The 16,379-nt window shown below is 55.5% G+C and overlaps 4 protein-coding genes across 4 annotated transcripts, besides 1 other annotated feature; 1 reads left to right on the top strand and 3 right to left on the bottom strand.

Moving 5' to 3' along the window:
• Positions 1 to 1,471: 1,471 nt before the first annotated feature.
• On the bottom strand, positions 1,472 to 3,370 carry CYME_CMG200C (1-pyrroline-5-carboxylate dehydrogenase; the record flags this gene model as incomplete). The annotated part of the gene is made up of 1 exon (XM_005535924.1): positions 1,472 to 3,370. The coding sequence occupies one exon, from the start codon at positions 3,368 to 3,370 to the stop codon at positions 1,472 to 1,474; it is 1,899 nt and encodes a 632-aa protein (XP_005535981.1).
• Positions 3,371 to 5,104: 1,734 nt separating this feature from the next.
• CYME_CMG201C (hypothetical protein) lies at positions 5,105 to 6,916 on the bottom strand (the record flags this gene model as incomplete). Its single annotated transcript, XM_005535925.1, has 1 exon — positions 5,105 to 6,916. The coding sequence occupies one exon, from the start codon at positions 6,914 to 6,916 to the stop codon at positions 5,105 to 5,107; it is 1,812 nt and encodes a 603-aa protein (XP_005535982.1).
• Positions 6,917 to 7,838: 922 nt separating this feature from the next.
• On the top strand, positions 7,839 to 10,079 carry CYME_CMG202C (hypothetical protein; the record flags this gene model as incomplete). The annotated part of the gene is made up of 1 exon (XM_005535926.1): positions 7,839 to 10,079. The coding sequence occupies one exon, from the start codon at positions 7,839 to 7,841 to the stop codon at positions 10,077 to 10,079; it is 2,241 nt and encodes a 746-aa protein (XP_005535983.1).
• Positions 10,080 to 10,488: 409 nt separating this feature from the next.
• CYME_CMG203C (similar to protein phosphatase 2C) lies at positions 10,489 to 12,519 on the bottom strand (the record flags this gene model as incomplete). The annotated part of the gene is made up of 1 exon (XM_005535927.1): positions 10,489 to 12,519. The coding sequence occupies one exon, from the start codon at positions 12,517 to 12,519 to the stop codon at positions 10,489 to 10,491; it is 2,031 nt and encodes a 676-aa protein (XP_005535984.1).
• Positions 12,520 to 12,882: 363 nt separating this feature from the next.
• Positions 12,883 to 14,651: a sequence feature (possible transcribed region).
• Positions 14,652 to 16,379: the final 1,728 nt, after the last annotated feature.

The following is a 16,379-nucleotide window of genomic DNA, read 5'->3' on the forward strand; positions in this document are numbered from 1 at the left end:
CAAGATGCGGGTCCATACAGCGCACTTCATGCGGCAAACGATACGGGCATTATACCGTAACCTCGCTCGTCGATCATAGCAGGAAACGGCGGAAGGAATTCTCACTGTGTCGTTGGAGACAAATGACGAGCTGGTTATGGCGGAAGCGATATCGCAACGAAAGCGAGAATCGCTTCAGAGCGTCCAAACGCATCATGGCGCTTGGCATACGATCGTACGGATGAACATGGCACACAAAGGAAGGTCGCAACGGAATGACTTTCTTCGTTGTACCTTGCGCTTCCACGTCATCCAGAACAGAGCGTTTCCTGTCAAGCGTATGTGAGCGTCCACACACGGCTCCTGTGCCCGGTCTTTGGCAAGCGTCCATGAGATGACGCTAGTGCCGCCAGCAATATCGGTTGCACGCGGACAAGAAGCCGGCATCCGTTGTGTTCTTAGATGAGTTGAAACTGGCACTGACCCGAAAGCCGCGATTGTTTGCGCCCCAGCCTATGACACTGCACATGCGGCAGCGTATAAAGGCTGTACTGATGCCCCTTCGGCGGGCGCATAGCGCGCTCGTAAATGATCCGACTGCCTACAGTGCCTGTCGACGCCTTTAGGACGAAATATAGGCATCACGTGCTCAGATGCACGCTGAAATACCTAGACAGGCTGTGCCAGAAACAGCATTGTCCCCATGAAATGATGCCCCAGCAGTCGACTGAGCATCACACAGCACGCTATGCAGAGGCTGGCGGCCCGCTACAGTGTGACTCCATCTGCAACCTTGCGCGCAGGCATTACGCGTTTCGTCACAGACTTGAACGACTCGATCAGCATCCAGAACTTTCTCGTGCTTCCGCAGCGTCCAGCGCCTCTGTATCTAGCAAACATACGAGACTGCTGTATCGTACACCGTGTAGATATTGTGCTGAAACGCTGCGTACTTGCGATGAAAAGCAATCTCATCATCCAGTCTAGGTCCAATTCGATTCCCATCTGTGCAGCACAGCATGCTTCCGTTCAGTGCAAGCAATGCCAACAAGAGCCATGTACCGCCGAATATACAAATCGGTAACGATTTTCCCGGGCGACCCACGATGGAACAAATATGTTCCATGGCAAGATACCGCAGGGTACATACATGCAGCAATTGCACTGCACCGACCTACCTCGAGCGAGCAGTCGCGCTTCGACTCCGGCGACGACCAGGCACTCCATAGCAGAGCGTTAACACCAAACCCGCCGTCTCGATAAACATCGAAAGCGCGTACCGCACGTACCGTCACGCGGCTACTTCAGCTCGAACCATTGCGCCTGAGTCGAAACATTCACGCTGCCCTGCTCAGCATCCGTACAGATACCAGACATGACGTTGTGTTCGAACGTTACAGCAGCTACGACTACGACAACTACGGAATCTCCGCTATGTGCATGTCGATTCGAGATGCACCCATCCAATCCGTATGTTTGATCTTGCAGCGATTTACGGCTCCATCATGTGCGGGTAGCGCCAGTCGTCAGGCGGTAGAAAACTTTCCTTGATGGCTCGTGCACTCGTCCAACGCAGTAAATTCAGCACGCTGCCGCTTTTGTCATTGGTACCACTCTGACGCGCGCCTCCAAACGGCTGCTGACCCACAATCGATCCGGTGCACTTGTCGTTGATGTAGAAATTGCCTGCTGCATCGCGTAAGCGATCCGTCAGGGCCATCACCGCGCTGCGCTCTCGAGCAAATATTGCACCCGTCAACGCATAATCCGTCCCGTACAGGGCGTGATCCAACGCTGACTCCATTTCAGTGTCCCGATAGACATAGACGGTGAGCACTGGACCGAAGATCTCCTCTCGCATGGTGACAAAATCGGGATCTCGGGTCTCGATCAGTGTTGGCTGGATGAAATAGCCGACACGATCGTCGCATGAACCACCGTGGATAATCTTCGCGACGGGATTCATTTGCTGTGACGCAGTCCGAGCTTGTTCAATGTAGTTTCGGATTCGCTCGAAGGCCTGGCGATTGATGACTGCAGACATGAAAATCGAGAAATCCTCCACTGGGCCCTGTTTGATCTGCTGCATCTCGCGAACCAGGCGATCACGCAGTGTTGGCCAGAGCGACGACGGTACGTACAATCGAGAGGTGGCCGAGCACTTCTGGCCCTGGTACTCAAAGGCTCCGCGGATGGTATGTGGTACGACCCAGTCCAGATCTGCGCTGGGGTGCACAAAGTGAAAATTCTTACCGCCGGTTTCGCCCACAATGCGAGGGTAATTGCGATAATGCGGGAGGTTGCTCGCAACCTGTTGCCAAATCGTGCGGAATGTTCGCGTGCTCCCAGTGAAATGGACACCCGCCAGTGCTGGATGCTGGAGGCAGGCACGACTGAACGATGGTCCGTCTCCGGGAAGGAACTGGATCACACCCTCGGGGAGGCCCGCTTCCCGCAGAACCTGATACACAAACCACGAACTCAGTTCGGTGTTCGGTGACGGCTTCCAAAGTGCCACATTGCCCATGATCGCCGGGCTGCTCGGCAGGTTCGCCCCTATCGCAGTAAAATTGAAGGGGCTTATTGCCGCCACAAAACCCTCGAGCGGGCGCCATTCCAGCCGGTTCCAAACACCACGAGGAAAGTGCTCCGGCGGCTGCATATTGTAAATCTCGCGCATGTACTTGACCCCGAAACGCCAAAAGTCTATCGTTTCGACCGCGGCATCGATTTCAGCCTGCCATACGTTCTTTGATTGGCCAAACATCGTTGCGGCATTGAGTCGATATCGATATTTTTGAGAGGCAAGTTCAGCAGCTTTTAGAAAGATAGCTGCACGCTCGTCGGCAGGCGTTCGACTCCAGCGCTCGCGAGCCTCCAATGCGCCCTGAATCGCTTTCTGTACCAGTTGGCCGTCGAGCGGGCGGTACAACGCAATCACTCGCCGGTGATCGTGAGGCATGACCTGTTCTACGGGTTCAGCATCATCAAAGTATTCCTTACCGTTGACAACGCAAGGTACACGAACGGGAAACTGGCTTTTCAGAGCTTCCAGCTCTGCTTTGAGCGCTGCCCGCTCCCTCGATCCGGGCGCATAGTGTTTGTACGTTTCGTTTTCGATTGGCGGAAGCTGTGCGTTTCCCAAAATATGTCCGAACGCATTCAGCGCTCCCACACTACCGACAGCAGCAGCACTTGGCGTCGGTGCATCAGCAACAGAGGTGCGAACCGTGCGATGCTGGAGCGCGCGCTTCGAAAGCTGCTCGGGCGCTGCTCGTCGCTGTTTCCATGCTTTGCCTGAAGTTGCGCTCAGTAACGCTCCGGGTAGTTGTAAGCGTGCTCCTAGATTGCGCACTTGGTAAATAGCAGGCATAACCTTTCCAAACTCCATCGGTCCCCGTCTCTATACTTTGACTCGCCTTGCCTGAGAGCACTTTGGGCGGAATCGGAGGTGCAGCCTCTCCAAGCGATATGCGCCAGACATCGTACTCGAGGCCGTCGTTGCCGCCGCCAGCGCCACCGCCAGCGTCTTCATACACCGCTGATGTGTACCTCTGATGGGAAGCGTCGACAGTGGAACACGGAAGGAGGACGATGCATAATCGATGCTTCTGTATTCGCTGGTACGGTGCGTATAATCGGGGATCACTTACACCGCTGATGTGTACCTCTGATGGGAAGCGTCGACAGTGGAACACGGAAGGAGGACGATGGATAATCGATGCTTCTGTAATCGCTGGTACGGTGCGTATAACCGGGGATCACTTACACCGCTGATGTGTACCTCTGATGGGAAGCGTCGACAGTGGAACACGGAAGGAGGACAATGGATAATCGATGCTTCCGTATTCGTTGGTACGGAGCGTATAACCGGGGATCACTTACACCGCTGATGTGTACATCTGATGGGTAGCGTCGACAGTGGAACACGGAAGGAGGACGATGGATAATCGATGCTTCTGTATTCGCTGGTACGGTGCGTATAATCGGGGATCTCTGGTCTGTATGGAAACGTTCTGTCAAACAAATCGAAAAAATAGAACGCGGATCCGTTCGTCACTGCTCGTCGCGTTGTTCAGAATGCCGATGAGCAGGCGCAATGCGACACTACGGCATGCAGCGGGGATTCTGTTTTTCCAGCGGCATTCAGAGACACTCGCAACAACAATAGCGTATGCTGGTAGACAGACTAGAAAACACAGATGTCGTTGGATGCGCAATCAATGGATCTTTTCTTCAGACGCTCCTGCTGCGCGCTGCACAAAACAGAAATCTTGCGTTTGTCGATGCCTTCGAGAGACGGCACCTGGCATGCCAGCTGCATGCTTGGCGCTGTGCCAAGCGCGCAAAAAAACGGGACCTGCAGTCCATCAAGGTACAGAAGGGATCTTGTATTGTCAAGTGACAGGCATTTCTCGTGGAAAAACGCTCTTGCTCGAACACGTTCATCGAGACTCGTAACGATGGTGATCGATGTGTTCACACCAAGTTGGCGCTCGCGCTGGATTCCCTGTTATGGACAGAGCGCAGAACACGAGGAAAACTGCATATCGACAGATTTGGTCTGTATTTTACCACCGCTTGGCAACGATCCATCAACGCGATGGTATAGTCGCGCACAATACGAGGAAAACTGCATATCGACAGATTTGGTCTGTATTTTACCACCGCTTGGCAACGATCCATCAACGCAATCATAGAGTATGCAGCGTTCCTCATCTGGTTATCGGTGCTGCGTGCCGAGCTTCCGTATGACGGCGGCTGTAGCAACATTCCAAAACCGAAATCCTTCCGTGGTGCATCAGTTGCAGTGATCCCGCCCAGTGTCGAACGCGCGGATCTGATTGTCCACCAAATATCTCCAAGTACCATCCTCGCCGCCGTCATCCTCCTCGTCCACGTCCTTCTCGTCGTCGTCATCGAGAAACATTGTGGAGGTATCTACCAAACGACACAGCGGCAGAATCACTGTACACACCTCTGAGAATCCCTTCGAGCAGTCTCGCTGACAGGCAGCGTCAACGCACCTGTCACGCGAGCTATACGTTTATGCACGCCATTTCAGCTGCCTTCATCCTGCCTGGTATGCTTCTCCGCCGATGCGGTGGCATTAGAGTCGAAGCTTTCAATAAATATTTCGACTGTAGAGGTAATGACGCCACTCGCGACGATCCCACAGGTTTTCGATGTAATTAAGGATCGCTGCGTCCACATCGAACCCGACGAGATCCGTGGTGTTCACACACACGATCTTCGGCTCTGTGAGACGGGTGAGGCCCTCCTCCGGTGTCATGATGTAGCGGGGCGGCGTTTTAGCCTCTTCCCCTGTGGTGTTACTCCAGCATGACACCTTCAAGTTGAAGTGCTGCTTCATAAGAAGTCGAGTTCCTTCCTGCGGGATCTTCCGCTGATTGCGGTGCAAGAACATGACAGAACGTCCCATTTTCTCGAGCCGTGCAAGGACATGTTTCCGTGCCGATCCATTCGTGGCGAGCGCGGGTGTCCTGACCAGTTCCTCCGGAAACGGCCAGAATTGCAACATGCCATGACCCTGAAACAATCCGTGATCGTCGTAGAAGCCCACTGATCCCAGAGCTATCGGTGTAATTTCGGATGGCTCATGCAGCGCGAGCGCAGCTAGACGGTACGAGTCCTTGTCGCCGTACAAGTGCCGATAGAAAAAGTCTCGATGGTGGTACATGTACACGGCAAGCATCAAAGGGCGCCAAAAGCTTCGTTTGCGGTCGATATCACGCCGACGGAGCAGAATCTGACCCGATTCGGAACCGCGCCTGTCCTCTATACGGATGCCACAGGCCTGCTGCTCGCTTCCAGGCTCCGTGTACTCTACGGTGCCTTCGTACTGGGAGCATGGTGGCGGCCCCAGGGCTTTCAGCATCGTTCGGTACGGAACCAGACGGCGATAATCTGACGGTTCAAAGAGGCCAAAATAATCGGTCCAGAAAAATCCACCGATATCGCCAAGTCCAAATTTTCCAACGCCAAACAGACCGGTCGGGTCCAGCAATGGGATATTGTCACTGTCGAGAACAAGGATTTCATCGTACATGCTCAGCACCATCGCAAATACCTTGAGTCCGTATCCCTCAATGTGCAGCTGTTGCGGACATGACGCATACCAGTTTCGGGTCGTAGCGGAGCCGTTCGCGCGCAGCTCATAAGCCCGTTGGGCAACCTGCTGAATATTTCGGAAGACAACGGGCGCGAACGTCTTTCGGACCCATGCTTCCAGACCAGGTGTAGGCGCTTCGCCGGCATCCTGGTAGAAGATCTCAACCGGCAGCCGGCATCCAGCACGATCTCGCAGGGCCTGCAAAGCCACGAGTCCTAGTTGCATGAGTCCGGGCCCTCCAGCTGGTATCACCACGGCCCTTGTAGCAGTATCCTTGCCGAGTCCGCGGCGCTGTGCTCGTGCTGGCTGAGGCGGCGGTGACGGTATGGCGGCCATGAATGCCCTCCAGGCATGTGCATGCCCCCGTATGCGTTGCTCATCGTCGTCGCCCTGGCCTTCTGCGTGTTTCACGTAAACCTCGTGCGCGGAACAGAGCGCATTTTCAATACCGATCCAAACCTTGGCGAGCTCTGTCAACTCCTCAGTCGTCCAGGGCTCGGGCGCAAGCTCCCAGCCCGACAGGCCGCTGGGCACAACTTTCGACGCATCCTCCGAGTCGCCCTCGGGCTGGGCACCGTGCGGTTCCAGTGGCGCCGAGCCGACTCCCGTGGGATGCTCCGGCGAATTCGCGTAGCTTTTGAAACGCTGCTGCGACCGAGACAGGGTCAAGTGAAACAAGAGCCCAAACAGGAGCAGACCACATAGCACGCCAAGGATCCTCTTCGTGCCCGGCGCCGTGTCCTGCAACAGCGTACCCCACTTGTTCCGTATTCCACGGAACCTGGAGGCAAGTCTCGGTGCCATAGTCACCGGCAAACCGTCAAGCTCCAAGCGCTTGGAAGTGACTAGTCCATCCCCCGCCGATGACAAGCATCAGAGGCATGACGCTCGCGGGAAGGCGACCCCGCGGGACGTATCGACCTCTACGTCCCCGGTTTCCGACGCGGGTACGGATCGCGGCGGCAGCGGCGGCGGCAGCGGCATATCCGTTGCTGCACCGAATTCTGGCATCGATCCGTGGTCAATCTAGACGTTTTGTCATATGGAAAACGATCCGTTGCTGCGGCAGTAGCGTCGACGGCACGCGCTTGGCGTCATCAGACGAGGTGTTTAGCGGCGCTGGAGAGCGACGACGGCTGCGACCCTTGCTATCCCCTAGTGCTAGCAGCGCCAGCAGCAGCAGATCGACTCCTGCGGGCTGCGCCCTACGACGCTTCCCATCGACACACAAACACACAAACATACCCACACATTCACACAGATACCCAAATCCAGGTACAAAGCGAGAGTCTGAGATACAAGTCGTACGTTCCCTGTTGTCGTTGTGCGAGGCTCACCTGCGCGCACCAGGCCAGCAGGCCCGACCGCGCGCTCTACTACTATGGCGGGACATGCTGCATCATGAATGCTCGCTCCGATACCAGTGTCTGTCGCATCATCGCGTATCTGTACGCTGTGATGGAACCCCGTGCCCGCAACCCAGCGCAACTGCGAATGCGTACGGTCTACCCGGACACGCACCGTCAGGAACGCTTATGGATAATATGGAACCAAAACATACCATTTGATCCCATTTAATCCAGTCCATCGGTGCAGCGTCTCCCGATCCACCACATCGATGGCTGGTATCCAGGAGCCGGAGCTGGTGCGGCTTTTCTCGCAGAAGCACCACGACACTGGCAGCGCTTGTCCTGATCGAGTTCTGATCGGAAGCAGGCGTGTCAGCATGCGACGTAGTCGGGGAAAGTCCGCAAGGCGAAGCCGCAAGCTGGAGCCATGGGAGCTGTCCAGCGACGACGATGAAGACGGTGCGTTGGCGTCGGGTTCAGGCGACAGCGATGAGAGCTTTGCGAGTGTTTCGGACACAGAGCGTGCGCGTGCTGTGAACCAGGTATCGACAGAGACCTCTGGTCGTGCGATGCTACGGGGCAAACGAGTGTCTGGCGCAGCTGCCGCTGGATCCAGCACGGACGACGCTGGCACGCTCCAGGACCCTGAGAGCAGAGTGAAGCGGCAGCGCGCGGCGCGTCCCAAGGACGACCGACGGACCGGGAGCGACGCGGATACGGACAACCTGGTAAACGCTGACACCGCCGCTGAGAAGGCCAAGGAAGCGTCGACTCAGGACCTGAGCGAGCTGGAAGATATCGAAACGGAACCCGAATTCGACGACGGCTACGACGCCGAGGGTTACGGCGATGAACAGGATCGTGCGCACCTCCTCTCCCTGACGGCAGTCGAACGGGAAACCATTCTTGCAGAGCGCTTCGAGCGCCGACAGAGGGAGTACGAAGCATACTTGTTCCGAAAAGCGCTTCGTGAGCGCCGGCGTGCCGCCATCGACGCTCGAAAGCAGCAGCGGGATGCCTCCAGTGCTGACAAGGCAACGCTTGCCGAACGTGAAAGAGCGAAAAAGAGAACCCGCAAACAGGCTTTAGATGCCTTAGCACAAGCAAAGAGGCGAGATAAATCGTCTTCTCGGAGGCGTGCCAGCGATAGCGAGGCATTATCGCAGGCGTCGGATCTCGATGAAAGTGACTGGAGTGCAACACATCCGCCGGGGCTCTCGGAGACCGACTCGGTATCCGACATGCCCCACGGTACCGATGAAGAGGAGGATGGTGCTCAGCGCCGTCGCCGTGGCACCCTGCCCGTTTCGGCTAGCGCGAGCGTTCAACGAAGAACTCCCGTAGAGCGTTCCCACGGCCTGTTGTCGAAGACCATGACATTCGCGGACCTGGTAGATCCACAGACCGGAGCACCGTCACCGCTTGTGTTGACGCGCGGACTTGTGGAACGATTCCATCAGAAGCCATGGTTCACTCGGTTTGCTCTGGGTTCGTTCGTGCGAGTGCCGTTACCGCCCACAGCAAGCGCGAATGCCACGTCGTCGACACCACAGCAACTGCAACAGTACGTTTTGGCGCGTGTAAGTGCGATCCTGAAGGCACCGAGGCTGTACCCGGTACCGTCGACGCAGGTCGTCGAGGGCGGGCGCCCCGCACCGCCATTCAAAGTAGGGTTTCGGATTCAGGCAGAGCTCTGCGGTCGTCAAAGGCGCTTTTCGGTTGATCAGCTGTCACGGCACGCTCCATCAGAGCTCGAGTGGTTGCACTACGAGAAACGTCACCAGGAGCAACGCCTGCCGCTCCCGTCTCGAGATGAGGTCGAAGCGCTGCGAGCCGAGAAGCTCGCGTTCATGCGAGGCGAGATCCCTGCGACACCCGAGGAGATTGCCGATTTCCAAGCCGAGTTTGAACGTCTTCACCCCGAAGCCGTGAATTATGCTCGTCGTATCACACAGGTACGGGCGCAACTGGCGCACGCTCAGGAAGCAGGCGACATGGAGAAGCAAAACGCGTTGGCGGCAGAACTGGAGCGCTTGGCGGAACTCGAGACTCGTTATGGACAGCGCCCGCGTGAGGGCTCGTCCAACGAACAAGTACGTGATATGCTGCTATCGAGAAGGCATCATATGCCGTCGACAGAGTCCAAGTTCACACCACAGCGTCCAGCTCCGGAAGCGGAACTCCCGCTGGCAGCCTCGCTCATGCTGCTGAAACGCACTGTCGAGGAGCAGAACGCTGTGGAGCTGGATCCTTTCGCGCGTCGCGTCGCGCGGGGCACGAGTTACTTCTTCACACCCAGCAAAGCGACGTCCTCTGAGGCAGCCACCGACGCAAGTGCATCGCTCGAGTCGGAGACCAGGCGGAGCATCGGTGCTACCGGGCAACCGCCACCGCCTCCGCCTCCGCCTCGTGAAGCGAATATCCCAGCGAACGCACATCGCGCAGAGGCCTTGCGGGAACTCATCCCTCAAATAGAGCGTTGGCTATGGTATGGCCCGCTTTTGGAGCCTTTACGCAATGTCGAATTATCATCGGCTGATGAGGATGTGTTCCTTGCTTCTCGCGCGCGCTTTGAGCACCTTCGACGCGCCCAGGGCGATGCGTCTGTCGCGCTCTGACTCGGTCGGGTCCGCTGGCTGGGGGCAAATACCAGTGATGTGCCCGGGACGGTCTGCTGCAACTGGCGACTGTCGTGCTGCGGCTCGTGATCCAGGGTGTACGCTGGCAAGCGCGAGCGTGCGCTTGGAACACTAGAAAAAAGAGACAAGTTCGTGGTGTGCCCGTCGACGCCGTGCGTGAAACGTTGCGCGTCTCATGCGCTTGTCCGCCAACCACAGCGTTGCTGCTGCGTTTTCGAGCAGCATTGGCGACCTGGTGCACTCATGGTCACATGATTAGACGCGGTACCTGGTCGGTAGCGCAGGTCACTGGTTTGGGAATGCCGTCCGCGTTTCTTCTTGTCGCGATGGACGTCACCGCAGCACGGTAAAAGCACGAACCCTCGGATCTGGGCGCCCAAGGCCGATTCTATGAATCAGGGAAATCGACCTTTCGTGGCGTGTGTTGGCAGACACCCGGGTCGGTGAATGCATCGCCCACGGGCTCCAGATAGACCACAATACAGGTGGTGTCATCAATGACGGATTCCTCGGCCATCCACCGACGCACAGCTTCCTGCACGAGTTGTTCTGCAACAGCTTGCGGCGACTCGCCTTGATCCTTACGTCTGCCAACGAACTGCACTACATCATCACTGCTGAGGAATTCCCAGATACCGTCGCTACCGAGTACAATGAACGCATCAGCCGGGCATACCTCCAGGTGATAAATTTCCGGATCGGCGATCACACCGATGTTCTCCACGACCTGGTCACCGAAAGAACGGCTCATGGCGAGGCCAGGGACTCGAGTTGTCGGTAGCCACACTCGCGCCGGTCCTATATTGCCATGCCAGGACTCTACGTGGCCTCCCAGGTTCTGGATGCGTTTCCGCTCATCGGGACGGTCGGGCTTGTGGTCGACACTCAGGGCCACCGCGTAATATCGCGCCTGTTTGCTGCGCGTCGCTGCGGCATCGTCAGACGCCCCGCGTCCAGTCAGCCTTCGACCGAGGACCGCTCGAGAGTCACCGACGTTTGCGCAGAAGAGTTCGCGGCCGTGAAGCAGGACAATGATGCCCGTGGTGCCGCTAAATCGCGAGTCGATCCCGCCCAGCCCGTCATCCTCATCGTCCACGTCTGGAATAGATTCCATGCTGGTTGATGGTCGCGAATTTTCCCGAACTGTTGCCACCGCCTGATGCAGCATCGATTTCATGTTGTTCCAGAGGTAGGCAAATGCATCGGTTTCTGGCTCGAGTTCCAGAAGCTCACCGCGTGCAGTCAAGAGCTGCTCGGCATTCAAACATGTCCGCCGTAGTGCCTCGGCGGGCTTGTCATGGAGCGCGTGATCGTAGAGGAAGCGCGCAAGCAGTTTCGGAACAATGTTTCGAATGTAGTGCGAACAGAGACGTCCAGCGACACCATGTCCATCGAACACCGCCCACAGGGCATCGGACAAAACATGCGGTGGAATGTTGCTCCCTGTCGCACGCAGAATCATTTCGTGATACTGTACGGAGGCACCCTTCACGTTCGGGTTCTCTGGCAAATGCCGCAAACTCAGATGACGTGGAGTCATGACTGTCACAGTCGCAAGCGACGCCTCCGGATCATCGAAGGTGCGCGTTCCCGAACTATCCTCCATGAGATTGTCGAGGCCATCTCGGGTTGAGATGCGTCGCTCGAGCTTCGACGGCTGACGCGGAATGCACTGCATGTCGCAGGGTTTTGCAACCTCGTTTTCACCTCTTGGGGCCAAGGTCGAGCAAGTCCACGCTGGGACCAAAGGCATCAATACGCACGCGGAATCCTGGTTCTCCTTGCCTTTCCGCACGGGTTCCCAGCCGGTTCTGGAAACAACGCCCGCGGATAAACGCAGCGCAGGTCGGGCGGCAGGCGGCTCCAGCGGCAGTTCATAGGACAACTCCGAGTGCAGAACCTCTGCAGCACTATCCTGCTTGGTGATAGGCAGTGGTCGCACTACGGCTCCCTTATCGTCAAACTGAACCTTATACTCTTGAAAGTGGTGATGCGCACGGTTCCGGTTACTTTCTTCGTCTGCGGCGGCAGCCTCGCCGTCCAGGGGAAGCGTTCCCTCGTTCGCGACTGAGAGGCGCCTTCTGGCCCCCAAAAAGGAGAAAAAGAAACGGTCAGACCGGCGGTCAAGCGAAAGTCGGCCGCCGGAGCTCTCCGAGGCGGCGCCAACTGCCGCGCCCTCCTGCTCTCCAGCAGCGGCACTTGACTGCTGTTGCGACTTGTGCTCCGTGCGACCGCCACCAGCGTTAGGTTGCACCCCCGCTGCTGTGCTCCGTTCCCCGGGAACTGAAGAAGCGCCCCTGTTCTTCTTCTGCGCGGTCGTTGAACTGGTCGGTTGCTGGGAGCCTCCGTTGTGAACTGTGTCCACGCAGTCGTCGTCGAGTTTCGTGTCGAGGTCCAACTTGGACTTGCAGAGACCCATGACTCTTCGCCGCTACTTCGATTCCAAAGCGTTACGAAGTTCCGTCGCAAGTCGAGCGCCGATCTATAATCGTTACGGTGCCGTACTCCAGTGAGAGGCACACGCTGTACGCAGAGCAAGGTTCACCAACAAGGTAGCGCAGGGAGTCGTGTCCAGTGCGTTTCTCGCTCTGACTCTGTCTCTGACTTTGCCCGGCTGCTTATCCCGTGTGGACACGTCCGAACACGTGTACGTCATTTGCGCGTGGCGATGGCGGCGGTGATGGCGCGTCGTTGGCGGGCGCGTCATCCCCGCTGCTGCTCGAAGCGCTTGATGAGGCCTCTGCTCCGCTGGTACCAGGTACACGTCGTTGGTTGTATCGGGTACTGGAACACCAGTGCCTACAACGACTTGTGAAGAGAACTTGTTTCCTGTGTATATTCGGCGGTACATAACACCAGTACCTACAACGACTTGTCAAGAGAAGTTGTTTCCTGTGTATATTCGGCGGTACATAACACCAGTACCTACAACGACTTGTCAAGGGAACTTGTTTCCTGTGTATATTCGGCGGTACATACCACCAGTACCTACAACGACTTGTCAAGAGAACTTGTTTCCTGTGTATATTCGGCGGTACATACCACCAGTACCTACAACGACTTGTCAAGAGAACTTGTTTCCTGTGTATATTCGGCGGTACATAACACCAGTACCTACAACGACTTGTCAAGAGAACTTGTTTCCTGTGTATATTCGGCGGTACATAACACCAGTACCTACAACGACTTGTCAAGAGAACTTGTTTCCTGTGTATATTCGGCGGTACATAACACCAGTACCTACAACGACTTGTCAAGAGAACTTGTTTCCTGTGTATATTCGGCGGTACATAACACCAGTACCTACAACGACTTGTCAAGAGAACTTGTTTCCTGTGTATATTCGGCGGTACATGGCTCTTGTTGGCATTGCTTGCACTGAACGGAAGCATGCTGTGCTGCACAGATGGGAATCGAATTGGACCTAAACTGGATGATGAGGTTGCTTTTCATCGCAAGTACGCAGCGTTTCAGCACAATATCTACACGGTGTACGATACAGCAGTCTCGTATGTTTGCTAGATACAGAGGCGCTGGACGCTGCGGAAGCACGAGAAAGTTCTGGATGCTGATCGAGTCGTTCAAGTCTGTGACGAAACGCGTAATGCCTGCGCGCAAGGTTGCAGATGGAGTCACACTGTAGCGGGCCGCCAGCCTCTGCATAGCGTGCTGTGTGATGCTCAGTCGACTGCTGGGGCATCATTTCATGGGGACAATGCTGTTTCTGGCACAGCCTGTCTAGGTATTTCAGCGTGCATCTGAGCACGTGATGCCTATATTTCGTCCTAAAGGCGTCGACAGGCACTGTAGGCAGTCGGATCATTTACGAGCGCGCTATGCGCCCGCCGAAGGGGCATCAGTACAGCCTTTATACGCTGCCGCATGTGCAGTGTCATAGGCTGGGGCGCAAACAATCGCGGCTATCGGGTCAGTGCCAGTTTCAACTCATCTAAGAACACAACGGATGCCTGCTTCTTGTCCGCGTGCAACCGATATTGCTGGCGGCACTAGCGTCATCTCATGGACGCTTGCCAAAGACCGGGCACAGGAGCCGTGTGTGGACGCTCACATACGCTTGACAGGAAACGCTCTGTTCTGGATCAAGTGGAAGCGCAGGGTACAACGAAGAAAGTCATTCCGTTGCGACCTTCCTTTGTGTGCCATGTTCATCCGTACGATCGTATGCCAAGCGCCATGATGCGTTTGGACGCTCTGAAGCGATTCTCGCTTTCGTTGCGATATCGCTTCCGCCATAACCAGCTCGTCATTTGTCTCCAACGACACAGTGAGAATTCCTTCCGCCGTTTCCTGCTATGATCGACGAGCGAGGTTACGGTATAATGCCCGTATCGTTTGCCGCATGAAGCGCTCGGTATCGACCCGCATCTTGTTGCCGAGCCCTAATGGATCCTCTGTGACAACCTGCACGGTGGATGTTCTAAACGCCGATGTGGTGCGGTAACGTGTCAAGGTATTCTGGGAAGCGCATGTGTGCACTGTTAATTCTACGATCATCCGTTGTGATGTCGCATAAAGGGTTTGATCGAAAACTTCCGGAAGCATGTGAACAGCTGGCAACGAAACGAGCGGAAACCCTGCGAATGTCTTCGTAACGAGGTACGTCAAATCGAAATAAATTAGGTTAGCCTTGCTCATGCAAGATGCCTCAACATCGTCGATGGTATTCCGCAACTTTCGATGTCATCCATGCAAACGACTCGTATACTAGTCCGAATACATGAAATTGGCCTCTGATATCAGAGAAGACGCCTGGACTCTACATATCCGACGAGAAAAAGTCCGGCACGAAGAGCATCTCGAAGCATATCTATGCTGCGTACGCCTCCACAGCCACGGACGATGGAAAGCGACGCTATCAAAAAGCAGGGCAGGAGCATTTCGAATACGGAAGCTATGAGTTTCCGCGAATACGAAGGATGAGGCGCTGGTGGATTCTTCTCGTTGGGCGGTTCGTAGACGACCACAAGACGGCATCGCCGCTGGAGCTGATATTGTCATTAATCTCGCGAGTCTCTGCTTTACAGCCAATGGTTTTGCCCTCGTTGAATAACCATACGCAGATCCACCGTTTCAGCTGAAGAAACGCTCATCGACTGAAGAAAGAAACCGACGTTTCTTTGCTCCATACCGATCGCTGATTTCTAGGATCTCCCTGGGTGCTTGTTCGGTGGAAGGCTGTCGTGCATGAGCTAGGACTCATTTGTTGCGACTGTGTCCCAGTATTTTCAGGACCACGAATCCAAGCGGTTGAGAAACTGAGACGTCTGTGGCGGCTTCCATCGTTGCTTTCGCTTTCCGTAAGGTGATCAACAGGACTTTTTCTACCATGGACGGCAAGCACTGTTTTAGAGTATTGGTTTTCGGGTAGAGCGCATCTGGTTTCTTTCAGTGTTGTTCATTCATCTGCGTATTTTCGTATGACTAACTTCAAGGAGAAATACAGTCCTCCTTGCACTGTTCAGAAAAGAACCTATATCCCAAAACGCAACTTATCTCCGATCTATAGTATACATTACATCGTAATGTCGGTTTCTTGCTACACATCACATCAAGGATGAAACAAATAACAAAGTTGAGAGACTATAAAGAAGCCTGTGATTGTAGTATGCGGCACTGGACTCGGAAACGCGGGGCATTGAGGAAAGTCTTCTGTACCCGCCAAGGGCATAAGCCGAGCGGTGATGCACGCTTTCTCGCGCCAATGGGTGGCGCTCGAAGGGAGCGGTTCGGTTGACCTACGGGAACTCCTGATCACAGCCAGATGTCACAGCTGGGAGCGGCGCTCCGAGTCTCAATGTAAAGGAGTTGTGAAGGCCAAGCGAACCCAGATGACAACTTGTGCATGAAAAACCTCGAGAACAACCTGAAGCACCGTATTCGCAACCTGAATGCTGTCTTCGACATCCCTCCGCTGCTGAAAATACAGCTGGCGTCATTGCAGACACCGATGTAATTTAAAGTAGAAAATGAGATAGAGAAAAAAAGCAGACGCAGAAAAGACCCCTCAAACGCGTGTGTTGATGACTGCTGGAAGAGCATCAAACTCTGGTACCTGCCTACCTATCTACCTATATGTGTGTATGTGTGGTCTTGGACGTCTGTCCATTTTACGCTTCCAAGACTATCGAAGCACAGAGAGGAACGCGGCAGCTGGTGACTGACGATGGCCCTGACGCCCAGCGCGCCCGGTCGCCACACTGCCCGAGCTGAACGCTGCGTCTTTACCCAAGCGGAGCGTTCGAAGCGTTCATAGCAGCT

This window comes from Cyanidioschyzon merolae, chromosome 7 (assembly GCF_000091205.1).
Source record: "Cyanidioschyzon merolae strain 10D DNA, chromosome 7, complete genome".
Classification (NCBI taxonomy): domain Eukaryota; phylum Rhodophyta; class Bangiophyceae; order Cyanidiales; family Cyanidiaceae; genus Cyanidioschyzon; species Cyanidioschyzon merolae.